At 35.8% G+C, this 12,905-nt stretch overlaps 2 protein-coding genes across 2 annotated transcripts; one reads left to right on the plus strand and one right to left on the minus strand.

Annotated features, from left to right (window-relative positions):
• Positions 1-8,314: 8,314 nt before the first annotated feature.
• Positions 8,315-8,793, minus strand: LOC148169999 (uncharacterized). Its single transcript, XM_088043980.1, has 2 exons — positions 8,748-8,793; positions 8,315-8,703 (listed from the first exon to the last, which is right to left on the minus strand). The coding sequence occupies exons 1-2, from the start codon at positions 8,760-8,762 to the stop codon at positions 8,404-8,406; spliced, it is 315 nt and encodes a 104-aa protein (XP_087900106.1). The 5' UTR covers positions 8,763-8,793; the 3' UTR covers positions 8,315-8,403.
• Positions 8,794-9,657: 864 nt separating this feature from the next.
• Positions 9,658-12,279, plus strand: LOC148170000 (WD repeat-containing protein 48 homolog). The gene is made up of 9 exons (XM_088043710.1): positions 9,658-9,800; positions 9,851-10,055; positions 10,102-10,314; positions 10,361-10,704; positions 10,753-10,857; positions 10,937-11,137; positions 11,193-11,518; positions 11,573-11,780; positions 11,828-12,279. Exons 1-9 carry the CDS (start codon positions 9,753-9,755, stop codon positions 12,098-12,100), a joined length of 1,923 nt encoding a protein of 640 aa, XP_087899836.1. The 5' UTR covers positions 9,658-9,752; the 3' UTR covers positions 12,101-12,279.
• The last annotated feature ends 626 nt before the right edge of the window (positions 12,280-12,905 follow it).

The raw sequence follows: 12,905 nt of genomic DNA on the forward strand, positions 1-12,905 counted from the left end.
TCAGATTATTAGGGATTTTGTTAGTGAAGAAGTTTGAAACATTGGTTACTAAAGTGTCTTCTTGGTTAAATGGGTACCATGTGTAGAAGTAAGTCCAGTTTGCGTGGATAACCACATTGTAGACGTAATAATTCCACAACGTTTTGAATGCCAACTTAACTTTCTCCTCAGTGATGTTTTTCTGGAATATTACTAGATAGTTCTTACGGGTGTTAATTTTGTACAATATTTGATCGACTGTTAGATTTAAATCGTCTAAATCATTTTCAATTAAGATATAATTCTGAGTATTTGATGGTACTTCTTGTGTAAATTTTGGACCACATAATAGTTTAGGATTTTCCAAGTTTAGTATGAAATTCAAATCTGAATTCCAATTTTGGAAGTTTGAGCTAATAATCGCAACTGGGTCGTTTTTAAAATGATGGGTAATAAACAAGTCTAAATTTTTAATTGTTGCTAAATTCAGAATTATCGTAAGCGTAGAAATCATCTTAATTTTGTCAAGTTTTGAATAAAATGGTTCAGTTGTAATGAAAATTAAATTTTGATTATTCAATTCAGATTCTATTGACATGTTTTATCAGTTTTTTTTCTAATGTTGATGGAATAAGAGTATTACTTCCCTATTTAATTTTTACAATTGAGTACATTGTAATTATCCAGATTTTAATTTCCTAATAGAACTTGTGATGGATATGTTGAACTGTAAAAGAAACGAATTTGAAATGTTAATATCGATTGCATTCTCTATTCAATAAATTCATGAAATAAAAAATGTATTGTTTGCCGAGCTGTTTCAATTTTATTTATAACTTTCAATACTCGAAATTTGGTGTACATAGTAATAAAATTCTTATTCATCAAAATCATCATATCTCCACGATATTGAATTTTTGAATGCTTTGTATCTAACATAAGTGCCTAAAATTTTATTCACACGTTTAAATGACAAGCTTATTAGTTTAGGTGCTAAAAAACCTCCCTAAAGTGCAAACACAGTCAGAGTAGATACATTTTTATTCTCTTATTTTTCTCGTTGCTTCTTTAAAACCATTTCTCCAATAAAACATAAAAAAGCAATAAAAAGTCCAATTACGAAAACCATGAAAACCGAAAGTAGGTGGTCAAACCCCAGGGCAACTACATTTTCTTCCCTTTTTGAAATAGTATGTTTCGGAAATTTAATCGTCGCATCTTCTCTCCATTTATAAATCAACCCACTTTCAACAATTCGTAAAGTCCATTCGTTGAATTTTTGTAGTAAAGGAAAACCTTTTCGAACTGTCCAAGCAATATGCATCGTCAAAATCTAAAAATAGCAAATGAAGAATAGCTTTGTAAAACAAACAATTATCTTACGCTAGGATTAGAGACTATTTGCAGCTTGTTACGATCTTTTATCAACAATAAAATATTTTCATCCGTGATAACTCCAAAATTAGCGTGAAGAGTGAACTCCTTCAACATAGGAGGAGTATTACCTATCCGTTTTGCCATTAGTTTTTCACAAGTTTCGTCACCATAGTTTTTCAAGAATATTTCGTAAAACGCAAAGAATTTCATCGATTTGTCGGATTTTAATATGTCATCCAAAGTTTTAATTTGAGGCTCATATCTTGGCTCGGTCAGTACGCTGCTCATTTGACTAGTGTAAAACCAATTGATATTGGTCATTCCAAAGAGAAAAACCATGAATATGTAGCTCTGAAGACTTGTTCTTAGTGACCCAACAAAAACGCATTGAAGACATAACTGAATTATACGAAAAAAGCTGTTCTTATACGACTCGTTCGTTACCACTTGCCAAAGAACTGACATCGTTAGAAGAGATACTAAAAGTACTAACAATGTAATTGGGGAAAAAATTGTAAAAAACCCTCTATCAGTTCTGATTTTTGTTCTTGGTGGGAAAACAAAGTTAAGCGGAAACTGTAATAAAGGTGTCGAATCTTCTATTTCTCTACACTCTTCTCCACTTCCAAAAGTAAACGCAACATCAATGTTCTCTTTTTTAACGTAATCACACATTTTTTGGAGATTTCCGTCTCTAGCTGCTTCTGCGAAGTAGTTAAAATTTTTAGACAAGTAATTAATAGAAATATTTAGTTTTTCACCAATGGTGTCTAAAGCTCGCACAGCAAACCCAGGATCTTTCTTGCTAAAAGGTGATTTACACACAAAAATAAATTTGTTCCATGTTACCACAACTGGAAATCTATTCAGATTATTAGGAATTTTGTTGGCGAAGAAATTTGAAACATTGGTTATTAAAGTGTCTTGTTGGTTGTACGGGTACCATGTAAAGAAATGACTCCAATTCGCAAAGATCACTGCATTGTAGATGTAATAACTCCACAAAGTTTTGAATGCCCGCTTGACATTTTCTTCAGTGATGTCGTTCTGGACTATTACAAGAAAATTTTTTCGAGTATTAATTTTGTACAATGCTTGGTCAATTGATAGATTCAAAGCATGTAAGTCGTCTTCAATCAAGATATAGTTCTTGATTAGTGATGGCACTTTTTGTTCCAATGTGGGACCAGCTATGAGTTTAGAATTTTCTAAGTTTAGTATGAAATTCAAATTTGGATTCCAATTTTGCAAATATGAGCTGATGATGGCTACTGGTTCATTTTTAAAATAACGGCCAATAAACAAATCTAAATTTTTTATAACTGTTATATTGATAATTGTCATTAGTATAGAAATCATTGTATTTTGTCAAGTTTAAAATAAAATGCCTCAAAACAGAGAGGTTGTAACGCATCAGTATGAAATATCATTTATTGAAAGGCATAAAAAATCGCTTGTATTATGGACTAAATAAATGAACAGGGTTTTTAATAAGAGCTCTTTAGAAAATTGTTTTATTGCATGGATTTTAACGTCGAATTAGAATATGAAATAAATATTAAATACTACCATTAGTTTTGCCAAAAAATAAATCAAAAAAAGGGTTGAACATAAACTTATAATAAACTCTATTAAAACGACAATTTGTTAAAATTAAATTTTTCAATACAGGATATGAATCACCGGATTCTTATCAATCTATTTCTAGTAGAGTCGAAAAATTGTTTTTGAAAAAATTAAAAAACATCAAACTTGAGATATCTAAGATTCTTAGCAACAAATTTTAAATTTGATGGAAACTCCCAAAAACTTTTGAAATACTGGGACTAACTTTTTTACAAATCAGACAAACTTTATTAAATGTATTGTGACGATAGTAGGCTAGTATGGGAAGAGTAGGCTAGTTAGGAATAATAATAAGTTTTGTTTTTGGACAGTTGTAAAAATAATAAAGAGAAAAACGTTACAATTTGGTGTCAGAAGTGGGATTTGTTCGAGTTCGTCGTTGTCTCGTAGTTGTTGAACAAGTTGTTAATGCCCATGACCAGAAGCATGACGTCGGTAGAGTTGCAGGCACAGTTAGCTGCTATTATGGAAATGATGAGGAAAAACACAGAAGAAATCAAGAACAATACCGTCGAGGAAATTAGAAAAGTGGAAGAAACACTAAAACAAGAAAATAGTGAAAGAGTTAGTAAGGTGGAAGAGATGTTAGCGCAAGTAGAGAAAAAGGTGACGAAAATGCAAGACATAATGGAGGCCACCATCGAAGAGGAGATTAATAGAAAAATGGAAGCAATTGAAGGAGTGCTTCGTAGAAGACTAGGAGAGGCGACTGTTTCTTCGGGTTTATCTGTTAAACCAAGTCCATTCACAGGCAAAGATTCTTGGGATGAATATTACACTCAATTCGAGATTGTTGGTAAAATAAATAATTGGTCGATTAACGAAAAGGCGAATATGCTAGCCGCCATGTTACGTGAAACTGCGTTAGGAGTTTTGCAAAGTTTACCGGCTTCCGATCGTTTGGATTATTCAAAACTAACATCTGCCTTAAAACTTCGATTTGGTGATGAACATCTGTCAGAGCTGTTATATAGCCAACTACATAATAGAAGTCAGTTGCCGCGCGAAGACTTAACTTCCTTTGCTTATGAGATCCAGAGATTGGCACGTAAAGCGTTTTCTAAGTGTCCGCTAGAGACGCAGGAATACATCGCAGCGAGACAGTTCATTGAAGGAATTGCAGATTTTGACGTCCAGCGAATAGTGCGGTTGTCAAATCCTCGTACACTCCAGGAAGCTCTAGTGAAAGCGCTTGAAATTGAGGCTGCAACAAAGGCGACTCGACAATGTAAGAGTGTTCGATGCATCGATGTTCCCCTTAGTGATGACATCGAGAAGATTGCTGCTGTTAGGTCTTCTTCAAGATTCCCTAGAAAATCTGGTTCGTCAGCGGTTAATCCTAATTACTCTAAGAAAATTATTTGTTGGAATTGTGGAGTGGAGGGGCACGTTCGTAGCCAGTGTAAATTAAGACCTAGAGTGACAAGATCAGTCGACCAGGGCACCAACACATCGTTGGAAAACTAGATTTTGCCAATCTCAAGAGGCAGGGATTGGCTGGGCATCTTCAAAAACGCCTCAAATTTGTCCACAATTCTTCAACCAACTCTTCTGATTGCAGTGAAGATGAAGTTGTTAATCTTCATGTTTGCAGATTAGAAAATAGTCCGATATTAGAAGGTTTTGTAAATAGTGTATCCTGTAAAATGCTGGTAGATACTGGAGCTAATGTCACCATTGTTCATCCTAGAATTGTTTCTAAGATGTCCAACATTGATTCACCTGATGTTAATTTTTCAAAGAAAATTGTTCTGAAGACAGCAAATGGTGACAAGATTCCTGTTTTAGGCGTCAAAAGCTTTCAATTTAGACTAGGTGATTTTGTTACAAATCACGAAGCTTTTGTTGCTGCAGTCGTTGACGATTGTATCCTGGGTGCTGAGTTTTTGCGCAACAATGGGTGCATCGTAGATCTGAAGCATAATGTTCTGAAAATCAACAACAATGAAGAAGTGTCCTTGCATTGCAAAAATATCAAATTGGAAACACGTGTCATCATGTCTCCATGTAATTTTACTGTACCAGCTACATCAGAGTTTGTTATTCCAATTGAAATTTCCGAATTAAACAACAATGCTTTATACATCTTTGAGCCTGAAAAGTTCATCAGTCATAATAAGCCTGTAGTTTTGGCAAGAATTATCGCACAAAGTTCAAGATTACCAATTAGAATTTTAAACACCTCAACAGAAGCCATTAAAATCAAGAAAGGCACACCTCTAGGACAAGTTGAACATGTTCAAAGCATTAAAGCAGTAGAGTCAAGTAACATTTACAAAGAAAAGTCTTTACGAAAACTGTCAGATTGTCTAGAAGATCTTTATAGAAGAAGTACTCAAGATTTAAGTTCTGAACAAAAGAAGAAAGTTTTTGATTTGTTATTGGAATTTCAAAACATTTTTGCTAAAAATTCAGGTGATTTTGGACGTACTCATTTAGTCAAGCACAAGATAGACGTAGGAGATTCTAGACCAATTAAACAGGCCCCACGTAGAGTTCCACTGTCCCGAGTTGGTGAGGTTAATGAGATGGTAAAGGACATGCACCAAAGAGGTGTAATAGAGCCTTCGACGAGTCCATGGACCTCACCGATCGTGTTGGTTAAAAAGAAGGATGGTTCAACAAGATTTTGCGTTGATTATAGAAAATTAAATGAAGTTACCAAGAAAGATTCTTATCCACTTCCTAGAATTGATGACACTTTGGATGCTGTCGGTAGTTCGTCATGGTTTTCCACTTTAGATTTGCAAAGTGGTTATTGGCAGGTCGAAATGGACGAGACAGATAAAGAAAAGACTGCGTTTACTTCATGTGCGGGTTTGTGGCAGTTTAATGTTATGCCGTTCGGACTTTGTAATGCGCCGAGTACATTTGAAAGATTAATGGAACGCATATTAAGCGGTTTATCTTGGAATACTGCGTTAGTTTATTTGGACGATGTTATTGTTCACGCTGGAGATTTCAATGAAGAACTGATTCGTTTGCGCCAAGTATTTAGTAGACTAAAGGACGCTAATTTAAAATTAAACCCCAAGAAATGTTACTTGTTCCAAAAACAGGTCAAGTATCTGGGGCATGTGTTGTCTGGTGAGGGCGTGCAGACTGACCCTGAGAAGACAGAAGCCGTAAAAAGCTGGAAGATTCCCACTAACGTCCATGAAACAAGAAGTTTTCTCGGACTTTGTAGTTACTACCGTCGGTTTGTGAAGAATTTCTCTGATGTTGCCAAACCCCTTTTTGTCATCACTGAGAAGAACAAGAAATTTGAGTGGACAAAAGAATGTCAAAGGTCGTTCGAGAATTTGAAAGTGTTGATGACTTCTGCTCCGATTTTGGCTCATCCACAAGAAGAAGGAAAATTCTTCTTAGACACTGATGCAAGCTCGTTTGGTATTGGTGCTGTTCTGTCGCAAGAACAAGATGGTTGCGAGAAAGTTATTGGTTATTACAGCAAAACTCTTCATAAAGCACAGAAAAACTGGTGCGTCACAAGAAAAGAACTTTATGCCGTTGTTAAGTCCATCGAGAACTTTCACAATTTGCTTTATGGAAGAAAGTTTGTGATTCGCACAGACCATTCTGCGTTACAATGGTTGATGAAGTTTAAGAATCCAGAAGGTCAAACAGCAAGATGGTTAGAGGTTTTGCAAACTTACGACTTTGAAATTCGTCATCGTCCTGGAAGAAGTCACGGGAATGCTGACGCTTTATCACGAAGACCATGTGATGGAAATTGTAAAAATTGTTGTCGACAAGAAGAAAGAGAAGTCTCTGTCAATGTCACAAAGCTGGAAGAGATCGAAATAAATGGTTCTTCAATTTCTGCAGAAGATTTGAAGAAGAAACAGCGAGAGGATTCGTCGTTGAAAAGAATCATTGAATGGTTAGAAATGGAAAGAAGACCAGAATTTCAAGAAGTTTCTGGGTCAGACCCAATTTTGAAAGCGTATTTGGCACAATGGAAAAGTCTGAAACTGTTGGATGGTTTGCTCTACAGGCTGTGGGAAAGTGCAGATGGTAGAGAAACGAAAGAAAAACTGGTTTTACCAGCAGCGTTAATAATCGAAGTCTTAAAACATCTTCACGATAGCTCTTCTGGTGGTCACTTTGGCATCAAGAAGACGTTGGAAAAAGTTAGGGAACGGTTTTATTGGATTAGTTGCCGAGAAGATGTTGAAAACTATTGCAAAACCTGCGATGCTTGTAATGGTAGAAAAGGTCCCAATACAAGACAGCGTTCGAAGATGCAACAGTTTAACGTCGGGTCTCCGTTTGAGAGAATAGCTATCGATATTCTCGGACCACTGCCGATGACAATTCGTGGAAACAAGTATCTAGCTGTTATAATGGATTACTTTACAAAGTGGCCAGAAGTTCTTCCTCTACCAAATCAAGAAGCTGAGACTGTGGCTGGAGCACTGATTGAAAACGTAATTTCAAGATTTGGGGTTCCAATGGAAATTCATTCAGATCAAGGGCGAAATTTTGAATCAGGGTTATTTTCTTCAGTTATGAAAATCCTGGGCATAAATAAAACAAGAACGACTGCACTTCACCCACAGTCAGATGGAATGGTTGAGAGGTTCAACAGAACAATTTTGGATTATCTTTCAAAATTCGTCGATAAGAACCAAGGTGACTGGGACAAGAAAATCAGTCTTTGCATGATGGCGTATAGAACTGCCGTAAATGAGACTACGCGATTCACACCAGCAAAATTGATGTTTGGAAGAGAGCTTCGGTTACCTATAGATTTAGTTGTTGGTCAATTACCTGAAGAATCGGAACAAACTTTGCCAGAATGGGTTAACAAAATGCAGAAAGACTTATGGAATTTTCATGAAGATGCCAGAAATAACATCAGTACGGCGAGCAACAGAATGAAGGCGAGATACGATCTTCGAGCTACGGGGTCCAGGTATAAAGAAGGCGACAAAGTTTGGTTTTTCAATCCTAAAAGAAAAAAAGGAAGATGTCCAAAGCTCCAGAAAGACTGGGAAGGGCCGTATGAGATTTTGAAATGTTTGAATGATGTAGTATTCAGAATCCGCATGGGCCGCAATGGTAAACCGAAGGTAGTTCACAGTGATCGTTTGTTTCCATATAGAGGTAGAGAAGAAGTATTCTCCGAGGACGTTGAAAATTAAGAGGGGGAGAGTGTGACGATAGTAGGCTAGTATGGGAAGAGTAGGCTAGTTAGGAATAATAATAAGTTTTGTTTTTGGACAGTTGTAAAAATAATAAAGAGAAAAACGTTACAGTATTTTTATTCAATGTCTTCTTAGAAATCTCCTTAAAATAAGCGATTTTTGTTATTCAATAAAAAGCGCAATCCAATCTTACAATACCTTTATTATTAATGATATGTCCGAATTAATATACACAGTGAACTTAAAAAGTCTTAATAACTACCACAAGATTTTATCCATGGAAACCGTGACCATGACCGCCAAGATTTCCAGAATTAAAACCTCCTGAATATCCTCCGTAGCTACCTCCACTTCCGCTTCCACTTCCACCCCCACGGTTTCCTCCACTTCCGCCACTATTTCCACCGCTCGGATAAGAATTAATGTGGTAACTTCCACCACCATGACCCACAGGGCCTGTCTGGACAGTCCTATGGGTGTAAATGGAAGAAGTAGCTATGTGTCCACCCCCATGACCGTGGAGATACCCTCCCTCGACAATGATTGCAACAACGGCGAAAAAAACTAAACACTAAGAAAGAATAATGAGGGAAAACTTAACAAGTAGTAACTTACCAAAGTGGTCTTCATTTCTTGTATGTCTTGTTAACCCACTTCGACTGATAATGACCGCATAGACCTTTTGGTTTATATAGTAAGTTATTGAAATGTAATATTATTCATCTTGTTTCAATTCAACACCGTGGCTTAGATCAGTTACTTAGTTTACCAACATTATGCACAATTTAGGGGTCAAATGTAAAAGTGCCCCATTTATTAAATAGGGCGAACGTGTTTTCTTCTCCAGTTTAATGACAAGGAAAAAAAACTATGAAATTAATTTTAGTGTTGCATCATTTAATTTAGTATATAAACTTTTAATTTTAAGAAGGTTACAAGACGCACACGGAAATAATAATTATGCGTGTACGAAATTAAAACTGGTTCTCGAAAACTTCAATTTTACTTTGCTAGTTTTGAAATATCAAAATCTAAAAGTTTCTAAAACAACATTAACGTATTTGAGGTGGCAAGTGATTATGTTTACATAATTAGAAAAACGATTTTCAAAATATGTTTAAATTGTTTAGTGAAAAAATCCTAATAAATTTATTACTCAAATACTGTTTTAAATTAACGTTTTTTTTTAATGGTAATTATTGTTATTGCATTTATGAAAATGAAAAATATTAATAACTAAATAATTTTCGAATTTAATGTTTAAAATATAAAAACAAAAAAAAAGTCTCTTTTAGTAATAATTCTTATTATTTAAATAGTATCTTTACTAAACATTTCGGTTTGTTTACGCTAAAGAACATATTAAACATAAGGTCGATTTTTAAACAATCTTTCCAAAGTAAAATTCAAAAGTTCGCGCTTGATGTGACGTCACCATTATTGGATCCTATTGTTGCGCCACTTGGCTGACATATGAACTAACATGTAATGTCAACAATGTCAACGTCGATCATCCTAACCTAAAATCCCTTTCAAAACTCCAAAAAACAATTTTCTTTGTTCATATAGAGCTGCGCCGCTTCCCCTCTTTTAAATATGACATAAATAGAAATCCCGACAATGGCAAATCTAAAAGCAGGAGGTCAAAATCTCCGAAAGAAAGTTCAGGTTGTTGACACATTATTTACCTAACGACTGTTTTTAAACATTTCATATAGGTCTCGATGGTAATATGTGAAGCAGAAGAGAAAAGACACAGATCTGGAGTAAATGCGTTGCAAATAGACCCTGTATTAGATCGTTTGTATTCTGCTGGGAGAGATTCTATTATCAGGGTGTATGAACATGAACGCTATTTACATGGAATGGAACATCATACAGATTGGGTCAATGATATTGTATTATGTTGTGGAGGCCGACATTGTAAGAAAATGTTCTTTTAAACCGAGATTTTACCCTTTTGTTATAGTAATCTCGGCTAGTTCAGACACTACTGTGAAAGTATGGAATGCCCACAAAGGTTTTTGTATGTCAACTTTAAGAACACATAAAGACTATGTCAAAGCCTTGGCTTACGCTAAAGAGAGGGAGCAAGTAGCTTCAGCAGGTCTTGACAAGTCTATTTATTTATGGGACATCACAACTCTGACTGCTTTAACTGCTAGCAATAACACAGTCACTAGTAAGAGACTTCTTATTGCAACATCACATAATTATACTTGTTTTAGCATCTAGTTTAATGGGAAGTAAAGAATCAATTTATAGTCTAGCTATGAATCCTTCAGGATCAGTAATAGTTAGTGGATCTACAGAAAAAGCATTAAGACTTTGGGACCCTAGAAGTTGTGTTAAACTTTTTAAATTGAAGGGACATGCAGATAATGTAAAGGCTTTAGTTGTGTCAAAAGATGGTTCCCATTGCATATCAGGTAGCAGTGATGGGTCCATCAAAGTGTGGAGTTTAGGAGGGCAGAGATGCATTCAAACTATTAGGGTACATGGAGATTCTGTGTGGGCTTTATTAGCTACTGATAGTTTTAGTCATGTTATCTCAGGGGGCAGGGATAAAAAAGTAACTAAAACCTCTAATTTATCTAAATATTAATATTTAATGTTGTAGGTAATAATGACTGATTTAAAAAATCCCCAAAACAGTATTGTTGTGTGCGTTGAGGAGGCTCCTGTTTTGAAAATGTGTTTCACGGCAGATCAGCAGGCTGTTTGGGTACGCAATTTTTCCCAGTCCTGATTTAAACGTGCGTCAATTAAAAACGAAAATGTTTTTGACGATCTTTTTTGTCTAGGTATCGACTTCAAATTCCAGTATTCGTTGTTGGAAATTACCAACAGAAAAACATTTCAAAGAAGAGGCTAAAATGCCGTCATCTCCAATTTCCTCAATAGCGGGAGGTGCCGCAATTCGTCAGGCTGTGGTTCTTAATGATAAGCGGCATATTTTAACCAAAGACGCTAACGAGAATGTTGCGCTCTATGATGTATTACGAGTATTTATTCCATTTTTTTCATTGAAATTTTTAAACATTGCGTAATGGATTTCAGGCTCGAAAAGTCGAAGACTTGGGTCAAGTAAATTTCCAGGATGAATTAAAAAATAGGTTTAAAGTAGTTTATGTTCCAAATTGGTTTAACGTTGATCTTAAGACTGGAATGTTAACCATCCACTTGGGCCAAGATGAAGTTGATTGTTTTTCAGCGTGGGTGTCTGCTAGAGATGCGGGAATTAGAGACTGTCCAGAACCGGATCAAAAAGTAAACTACGGGAAATTGTTATTGCAGGCTTTATTTGAGCACTGGAGAGGGGTAGAGAAGGATTCGGAAAATAAATTGTATTTTACAGTACCCAAACACATTCCTTTAATTTTAAGGTACGCTAATCAGACTAATCGCCCATCAAAGTATTAACAAAAAAAAAATTACAGTGAAGTAGGAGGACGCACTTTGTACAGAGTTTTAGTGGGCGATACGGTGGGAGATACCGAGAATGCTCTCCTCAACGAGACGGTACCAAACTGGGTGATCTCAAATATTGAAGAAAACTGCACCGGGAAGTTCATCAAAGTGCAATTTTATCTTCAGCCACACACGTCGGTTCCCTCTCATTTGTTGAAACAAGATAGACTAAAGAAGGTACATGTGGTATTGGTCTTAAAATGCGAGTTTATATGTCATTGCAGCCTGACCGCCTGGTGGCCAACGACTTCATTCAATGCCGAAAAGTCGCTGAACATATTTTGGAGAAACTACTAGGTGACGGCAACGCTAGCTCACCGGGAGGTGACGCTGAGTCCACCACCCCCACAAATAACGGCTACAATGTTGACCAAATCGAGCTAACCTGTAACGATCAAATACTCGATCCTACTATGGATTTGAGAACTGTGAAACATTTTATCTGGAAATCTTCAGCGGATTTGACTTTACATTACAGAATTGTTAACGCTAAATAACTCATTCCTTTGGTAAATCTTATTGTAGGGAGTAGATTTTTTTATTAGCTACACGTTTCTATATTATATATTTGTTATATCCTGTGTAACTTTTATATTAAAAGTGATACTATCATCTTCAGTTTGATTTGCAGCCTGTAATGCCATAAAGTTGAAATAAAACTTATGTCAAACCATGACTTTCGCCTAACTTTTCAAAATGTGCTGTTTTTTCCGCTTAATTTCAGCCAAAATTGAACAGTATTCTTTAAACAAGAAAGACTGGCAAGAAGTTCGTCGCTCGAACTTGCCCATTATTTGGATAACAGGTCCTACATATTCTGGTAAAACATCTCTTGCACACTACCTCTCAGACTATTGCAATCTCAGAATACTTCACCCGAGAATGCCGTCTATACATGGCGTCACGTTGACGAAATTTAAACAAAAATGCAACTTACGACATTTTAAAGAAGACATAAAAGCAAGTTATCAGTCTTGTAGTGGTTACATTGTTGACGACTACCCTATTTGTATGAGCGAATTTCGAAAATTTGAACGAAATATTTGCAAACCTTCCATAATTATCTGTACAACAATATCCCTCGATGGTGCTCTAGGAAGAGCTCTTACCGTCAAACCTAACATCGATTTACACGAAGTTAGAAAACAGTACGTCCTACATTGGAGGTTTTCTGAAAAACTGACGCGCAGATATGAGAAAAAGCACAAAGTACTGAGAACCTACTGCCAGCTTTTCGCGCTAGACAGCCACGCCAAAATCGTAGAAATTTTAGAAAACGAGTATAATTTTGACACCAAAATA

Source organism: Gnatocerus cornutus, chromosome 8 (genome assembly GCF_029298725.1).
Source record: "Gnatocerus cornutus isolate USDA-ARS CGAHR chromosome 8, icGnaCorn1.1, whole genome shotgun sequence".
Lineage (NCBI taxonomy): Eukaryota > Metazoa > Arthropoda > Insecta > Coleoptera > Tenebrionidae > Gnatocerus > Gnatocerus cornutus.

What these genes read in the sequence shown, in the direction of transcription:
- LOC148170000 (XM_088043710.1), top strand. Translation starts at nt 9,753, where the DNA reads ATGGCAAATCTAAAAGCAGGAGGTCAAAATCTCCGAAAGAAAGTTCAG. An exon ending in CACATTCCTTTAATTTTAAG is followed by an intron (nt 11,519 to 11,572) that starts GTACGCTAATCA and finishes AAAAAATTACAG; the next exon opens with TGAAGTAGGAGGACGCACTT. An exon ending in AACAAGATAGACTAAAGAAG is followed by an intron (nt 11,781 to 11,827) that starts GTACATGTGGTA and finishes ATGTCATTGCAG; the next exon opens with CCTGACCGCCTGGTGGCCAA.